This window comes from Rhizophagus irregularis, chromosome 12 (assembly GCF_026210795.1).
Source record: "Rhizophagus irregularis chromosome 12, complete sequence".
NCBI lineage: Eukaryota > Fungi > Glomeromycota > Glomeromycetes > Glomerales > Glomeraceae > Rhizophagus > Rhizophagus irregularis.
Window position 1 is genome coordinate 2,369,823 of NC_089440.1, and position 7,327 is coordinate 2,377,149.

The window sequence follows — 7,327 nt, forward strand, 5'->3', positions numbered from 1 at the left end:
AATTTTAGTTAACTTTACTGCATTTTATAATTACATTATTAGAAGAAGAAAAGAAGGGCGCACGCAACAAATTACTTAATAGAGAATAAAAATAAATATATTCTCAGATATCCGGAGGAGGATCTAGTAAAGATTCTTAAGGATTCAGGTTACCACTCAGAAGAGTGAGAATAAACTGATCCTGAGGAAGAATGGCCCATTACGCAATCTGCAGTAGTTGAAGATGATGAAATTATTGAGGAAGCTATAAAACAAAAGTCATCATCAATATACATTCATAATAAATGGTGGCGTTCTCCTGCAGTATGTATAATTTTTATTTTATTTGTTTTATTTATTAAAAATATTAATAATAATTTATTTATTTAAGCTTTTGAGATTATTACACGACCGAATTGATCCAACAGTCAAATTATTAAAAAAGAAACCATTAACTTTAAAACGTAAAAGAGCTCAATCAAGTCAATCAAGATACAATACATTTAACGTGCCACCCATAGGTGTACCAAGTTGGTGCCTTAATCAGGATGCACTTGAACAATTTAACTATTCAAATGTCAATATTCCAGTATATGACTATAATACTGATGATCAGGGATAATAGTGATAATGATATTGAAGATGAAAATAATAATGAAGAAGAAATTCAAAACAGAACAAATTCTAGTAAAAAAAAGAAAAAAAAAACCAAAAAAAAGGTCAAATCAAAAAAAAAATAAGAAACATAAATCAAAATAATTCTTTTTTTTATGTAATACTTGTTATAATCTAGTCTTAAATAAGTTTACTTTATTGGATTATATAATAAATTGAATGATTAAACTTTAGATCGAACAGATCTAATCTGATTTGATCTGCATAAAAGCTAACATTTAGCAAAACAATGTATTTTGTTATATTTTATTTATTATAAGCTTATAAAAAATATCGAAATAGATTAATTGGAACAAAATTTTAATTAACAAACATGTAATTTCAAAATATTATTTAAATTAAAAAATCATACACATATCGGGTATTATATAACATATTGGTAACTAATAATTTAGATATCGGACACCTGGTAATCAATTAGATACATATCGGGTATATATGTTGTGCCTCAGATCGATTCTTGCCTCAGATCGCAACTCACGCACCTCAGATTGAAATCGTCATGTGAGGTGCGTGATGTGGATCATTGATAATCTGAGGTGCCTCGGTTTTAATCTGAGGCAAATAAAAAATTTTTTTTTAAAAAAAATATCGATCGTTTTCTACTATTTTTTACTATTTTATTAATCTGAAATAGTGTTAGTTTAACTCATTAGTAACTACACTAAAAATTACTTTAATTATTATAAAGTTTTTAATAAGAACGGTTCTTTACGGCTAATTGGCTCTTTGAGGTAAGTTCGGAAGCTTTTATTTTATTTTTTTTTGTTTTTTTCTTTTTCGGAACGGTACTAACCATTCCTACCTTTTCTTTTTTTTGTTAAACATTTTAAGTAGGTTTTTTTTGTTTTTTTTCTTTTTAGGAGCCGTATTTAACCCATTTCTTTTTCTTTTTTTAATAGGAACGGTTAAAATGTTTTAAGGTAGAATTCAATTTTTATTTTATTTTTTCTTTTTTGAACGGTACTAACCGTTTTTTTTTCTTTTTTTTTAGCATTTCGGCCTGGGCTCTCTCCCGGTAAATAGGTATGCTATAATGTTTACTATAGTGTTAGTTTCTTTCTCCTAGAACGGTACTGACCGTTCTTTTTTCTTTTTTTTTTTTAGCAGTTCAGCCTGGACTTTCTCCCGGTAAATATTTGGTGCTATGGTGTCTATGGTGTTAGTTTCCTTCTCCTAGAACGGTACTGACCGTTCTTTTTTCTTTTTTTTTTAGCATTTCGGTCTGGTCTCTCTCCCGGTAAATATTTGGTGCTATGGTATCTATAATGTTGGTGTTTTCTTCTAGATATTAGCCATTCTCTTTTCTTTTTTTAATAGGAATAGATTAATGGTTTTTTGAGAATAGGTAAATAAGATTTTGAGTAAGAAAACATGGATGTTAGAGAAATGAAAATTTATAATAAGAGGAACGAAAAAAAATTTAATGTAAAATCTGATATTGAATAATATAAAATTGTGTATAATCTATTAACAAATAAAATCAATGATTTAAGCATACATGAAATTACTTAAATTCAAATTCTTTATTATTTTTTCATATAAGACATCAGTAATAATGCATTTTTTTGACTAATTAATATATTTTTACATATAACAAATGCCGCATCATTTATTTTGACATGAACGTCCACTATGGCATCTACTGCTACAGTCTCCACCTGCCTTCTTACAGCGACATTTATTACTATTGCATTCACCTTTACAATTACATATACCCCCTGATACTAAACCCGCACTCTGAAGACGTGCAGCCTCTCTAATTGATATTTTGTTTAAGGGAATGACTTCTAATTCAGGAAAAGTTTCTGTTCCAAGTGGTTCTAATTCACTAGCAGAATAATACACTCCAATTATTCCAAATTTTGATCCCAAACTATATTTATTATTTTCAGTTTTTTCCATAATTTTACATGGCAAAGTGGGTCGATCAACACTAAATCTATCAATTTTAGGAACAGCAACCCTTACCAGATCACCAATCTGATATTCTTTAATTCTTTTTCTTCCCTTGCTCATTTGATTGGCCATCTTATTTGTATAATCTTGAAGGTCTTGACGAGCCATATTTCTTAATACTTCGTGCTGTGTATTATTTGTAATATCTAAAAGGACTGGATCAATAAGTACTATATGTCTATTATTTTCATTATCTTGATCTTGGACCACTGCTCTTTCAATATCTAATTGTTGAACTGGAATATTTGATTCTAATTGTATTAGTATGATAAATAATAAAATTTGGCAATTAGATTAAAAAAAACATTTTATTAAATTTAATAAATATTATTGAAATTAATAATTTTTTTAGTATTAAAAACCTTACCTTGCAAATCATCTATTATATCACTATCCAAATCTTCAATACTATCATATATTTGTATAGTATCAGGTATATCCTCTTCATTATAGATATTTTTTGCAAATAATTCATCAATTAAAGTACAATTTCCACGTGGTTTATCACCATATACGAGTTCATATGGTGTTTTTTTATGGGACCGACACCATGAATTGTTCATAGCTGAAATAACAAATTTAAGACCAAAAGACCAATCAGTTCGGCCAGTATTCTCTCGCCACTTACCAAGCTTTTGTTGTAAAATTCCATTAGCACGTTCAACTAGGCCCTGAGACTGCGGATGTCGTGGACGACCATTTATAATCATTACTGTAGGCCACATTTCAATTAATTCCTTTATTACTCCCGCACAAAACTCTTTCCCATTGTCAGACTGTAAAATAGTTGGAGGAGAGCCTAAAAAATGGAAAAGTTCAAAAAGATATGCTGCTACTTCAATAGCTCTTTTTGAAGTAAGAGCTCTGGCCCAAGAGAATCTTGTAAAGTGATCTCTTACATGGCAAATATATTTATATTCGCCATCTGCGTCAAATGATAAATCAATAAGATCCATCTAAAAAAAAATAAAAAATAAATTAAATATAATAATAATAAAAAAAAGAATATAAAATAAATTAAATATTTACTTGCACACGAGATAGAAAATTCCTTGCAATGATAGGCTTTGCTGCTAAAGGGTGAAATGATGGTTTTCGTACTGCACATATTGTACAATTATTAACAAATTGTTCTACAATATCTTGTTTAATCCAAACCCACCTTTCTATAATAGACTTCCATGTCTGTCTTTGCCCACCATGCTGTGTAATTTCTGCATGAGTTCGACATAAAACTTCGTACATATTTTCTACAGCCAACACTGGGTTGTTGTTTGCTGCAACAATTACCCTATAGTTACCAGGTGTTATTTCCTCAAGCTTAAACTTTTTCTTAATCCAACTACGTGTATTTTTATTAGAAATAGTATTATTTTTAGGGTCTAACAATACTTCTTTAATTTTATTTAAAAAATTAAGATTTATCAAAGCTTTTTCTTGCTTTGACGTAGGGAGGTTGCCAATGTAACGTTCAATAATTCCATTAAATGTATCTCTGCTGATAAACGTATATTCCATGACAAAACATATAGCTACAAACATGTGTTTTCAAGCTGTAACGATATAAAGCATGTGTCTTCAGACTGTAACGAGATAAAACATGTGTTTTCAATCTGTTAACGCGATAAAACGTGTTTTCCATAAAAAAAAACTGTAATAAAAAAATGTCGTGTCTTTGTAAAGATTATCAATGATTTGCATCACACATATCACCTGACAATAATCTCAATTTTTAAGTTGATTTTATTTATTACACAATTTTTATATTATTCAATATCAGATTTTACATTAAATTTTTTTTCGTTCCTCTTATTATAAATTTTCATTTCTCTAACATCCATGTTTTCTTACTCAAAATCTTATTTACCTATTCTCAAAAAACCATTAATCTATTCCTATTAAAAAAAGAAAAGAGAATGGCTAATATCTAGAAGAAAACACCAACATTATAGATACCATAACACCACCTATTTACCGGGAGAGAGTCCAAATCGAAATGCTAAAAAAAAAGACAAAAGAATGGTCAGTACCGTTCTACTTTACAAATACGCCGATTATTTAAACATATGAGAAAGAAAATAACACCGCAGATACCATAGCACCAAATATTTACCGGGAGAAAGTCCAGACCGAAATGCTAAAAAAAAAAAGAAAAAAAGAACGGTCAGTACCGTTCTAGGAGAAAGAAACTAACACCATAGACACCATAGCACCAAATATTTACCGGGAGAGAGACCAGACCGAAATGCTAAAAAAAAAAGAAAAAAGAACGGTCAGTACTGTTCTAGGAGAAGGAAACTAACACCATAGACACCATAGCACCAAATATTTACCGGGAGAAAGTCCAGGCTGAACTGCTAAAAAAAAAAAAGAAAAAAGAACGGTCAGTACCGTTCTAGGAGAAAGAAACTAACACTATAGTAAACATTATAGCATACCTATTTACCGGGAGAGAGCCCAGGCCGAAATGCTAAAAAAAAAAGAAAAAAAAACGGTTAGTACCGTTCAAAAAAGAAAAAATAAAATAAAAATTGAATTCTACCTTAAAACATTTTAACCGTTCCTATTAAAAAAAGAAAAAGAAATGGGTTAAATACGGCTCCTAAAAAGAAAAAAACAAAAAAAACCTACTTAAAATGTTTAACAAAAAAAAGAAAAGGTAGGAATGGTTAGTACCGTTCCGAAAAAGAAAAAAACAAAAAAAAAATAAAATAAAAGCTTCCGAACTTACCTCAAAGAGCCAATTAGCCGTAAAGAACCGTTCTTATTAAAAACTTTATAATAATTAAAGTAATTTTTAGTGTAGTTACTAATGAGTTAAACTAACACTATTTCAGATTAATAAAATAGTAAAAAATAGTAGAAAACGATCGATATTTTTTTTAAAAAAAAATTTTTTATTTGCCTCAGATTAAAACTGAGGCACCTCAGATTATCAATGATCCACATCACGCACCTCACATGACGATTTCAATCTGAGGTGCGTGAGTTGCGATCTGAGGCAAGAATCGATCTGAGGCACAACATATATATATGCATATTAACAACATATTAGATATCCGATTTGATTTCTAATGCGCAAGATTATATATAGATACTGTATTTTCATGTGGTACTGTCTGATATTCATTTTTGGTTACTGGAAAGCATTATTTATTGATTTATATAGCTAAGTTTATCATGCTCTTAATCTTTAGATTATCAATTATAACGTCATGATTTTCTAAAAAATATTATAAAATAATGGTTTATTTCCCAATTTAACATTTTAACATCAATTTTTTTTTTTTTTTCATAAGGGTTTTTTTTAAAAAGATAAAATGTACGCGTTTTTTATTTTTTTTCCTACATTTTTTTATTTCTATTAAAATGTACAAAAAAAACCATGAATCTAATATTGAAAAACCCGAAAAAAGTAAGACGTTTCATCACGAAGATGAAAAAATTGAAAAAACTGATAAAAATAAGATATTGTTGTTAGAAGCTCAAAAGATCGCAAGTCAAGTTTATAAAGATGGAATAAAGGAAATTTATAAACTTACTGTTGACGCACTTAAAAAGAATGATTCGTAAGTAAAATAATTAATATAAAAATATAAATAAAAAGAAATTCCTAAATATAATTTTAAATATATTTTTTAGTTATGAAACAGATAAATATATTTCTTCGTTATCTCATATTAGCAATATTAGTAAGAAATTTTTAACAATTCACTTTTGAGAAAAAATGTCCTATCAATTTAGTTATTAATATAAAAATTTCCATTATATTTATTATTAGTAACAACGGCTGCCAAGCACCAACCATACCAACAACCACAACAATTACAACAACAACCACTACAACCGTTACACCAGTCTAGTATTTATTAATTTAATACGAAATTAAAGTTTATAAATTATCTAATGACTTATTATATAAAAATTTTTAAAATTACAAAAACAGGTGATTCATCAAAAATTTTTTGTTTATATTGCTATGGCTCACATTGGCTAGTAAATTGCCACCAAATACCTCCAAAATATAGGAGAAGTTGTATAAAGTGTTGGAAAAGTACCAGGCACCAAGCAAAGGATTGTAAATCTAATAGACAGAAAGAGCCTTAGCGCTAGAGCTTTTTTTTTATAATTTTTGTAAGTAAAATTTTAAAATTATTATTACTAATTTTTTGAATCTAATTATTTAACTTTTTTCAGATCAGATCGGCTGAATTTTTTTTTATGTTTAAGTGGGGCAGCCAATTTCTTTTTTTTTTGGGTCAGCAAAAATTTTTTTTTCTTTAAATTCAATTGTGATTGGACTTAGTTCGATTGGGGTCGAACAGTATTCTGATTGTGGTCAGATGTAAATTTTTTTTTTTTTAGTCCAATTGTAATTGGACTTAGTTCGATTGGGGTCGAACAGCATTCTGATTGTGGTCAGATGTTCTTTTCGTAATATATTATAATATTCAATAATGTTTTTTTTATATTTTTTTTTTATCGTATGAATAATTTTTAATATAATTTTTTTTTAAAAAAAAAAATAATAAAGTTTTATAAAAATTCCATATATTAGGAATTATTTTGTAATCACAATATATATTTTATTTTTAAAGGAACTTTTATATATAAAACCTACTAAAACACGATCTTTGGCCATGTCACATAAGAAATTGGTGTATTCAATATTAATGTAACGTTTTTTTTTAAGCAATGTACTTATAAGAATTAA

The 7,327-nt window shown here is 28.1% G+C and overlaps 2 protein-coding genes across 2 annotated transcripts; one reads left to right on the top strand and one right to left on the bottom strand.

Moving 5' to 3' along the window:
* Positions 1-4,486: 4,486 nt before the first annotated feature.
* On the bottom strand, positions 4,487-5,763 carry OCT59_004054 (uncharacterized protein; the record flags this gene model as incomplete). The annotated part of the gene is made up of 9 exons (XM_066148027.1): positions 4,487-4,508; positions 4,589-4,612; positions 4,727-4,750; positions 4,838-4,861; positions 4,947-4,970; positions 5,052-5,083; positions 5,156-5,176; positions 5,345-5,376; positions 5,754-5,763. 9 exons carry the CDS (start codon positions 5,761-5,763, stop codon positions 4,487-4,489), a joined length of 213 nt encoding a protein of 70 aa, XP_065996666.1.
* Positions 5,764-5,982: 219 nt separating this feature from the next.
* Positions 5,983-6,486, top strand: OCT59_004055 (uncharacterized protein; the record flags this gene model as incomplete). The annotated part of the gene is made up of 3 exons (XM_066148028.1): positions 5,983-6,182; positions 6,256-6,305; positions 6,395-6,486. 3 exons carry the CDS (start codon positions 5,983-5,985, stop codon positions 6,484-6,486), a joined length of 342 nt encoding a protein of 113 aa, XP_065996667.1.
* Between the last annotated feature and the right edge of the window lie 841 nt (positions 6,487-7,327).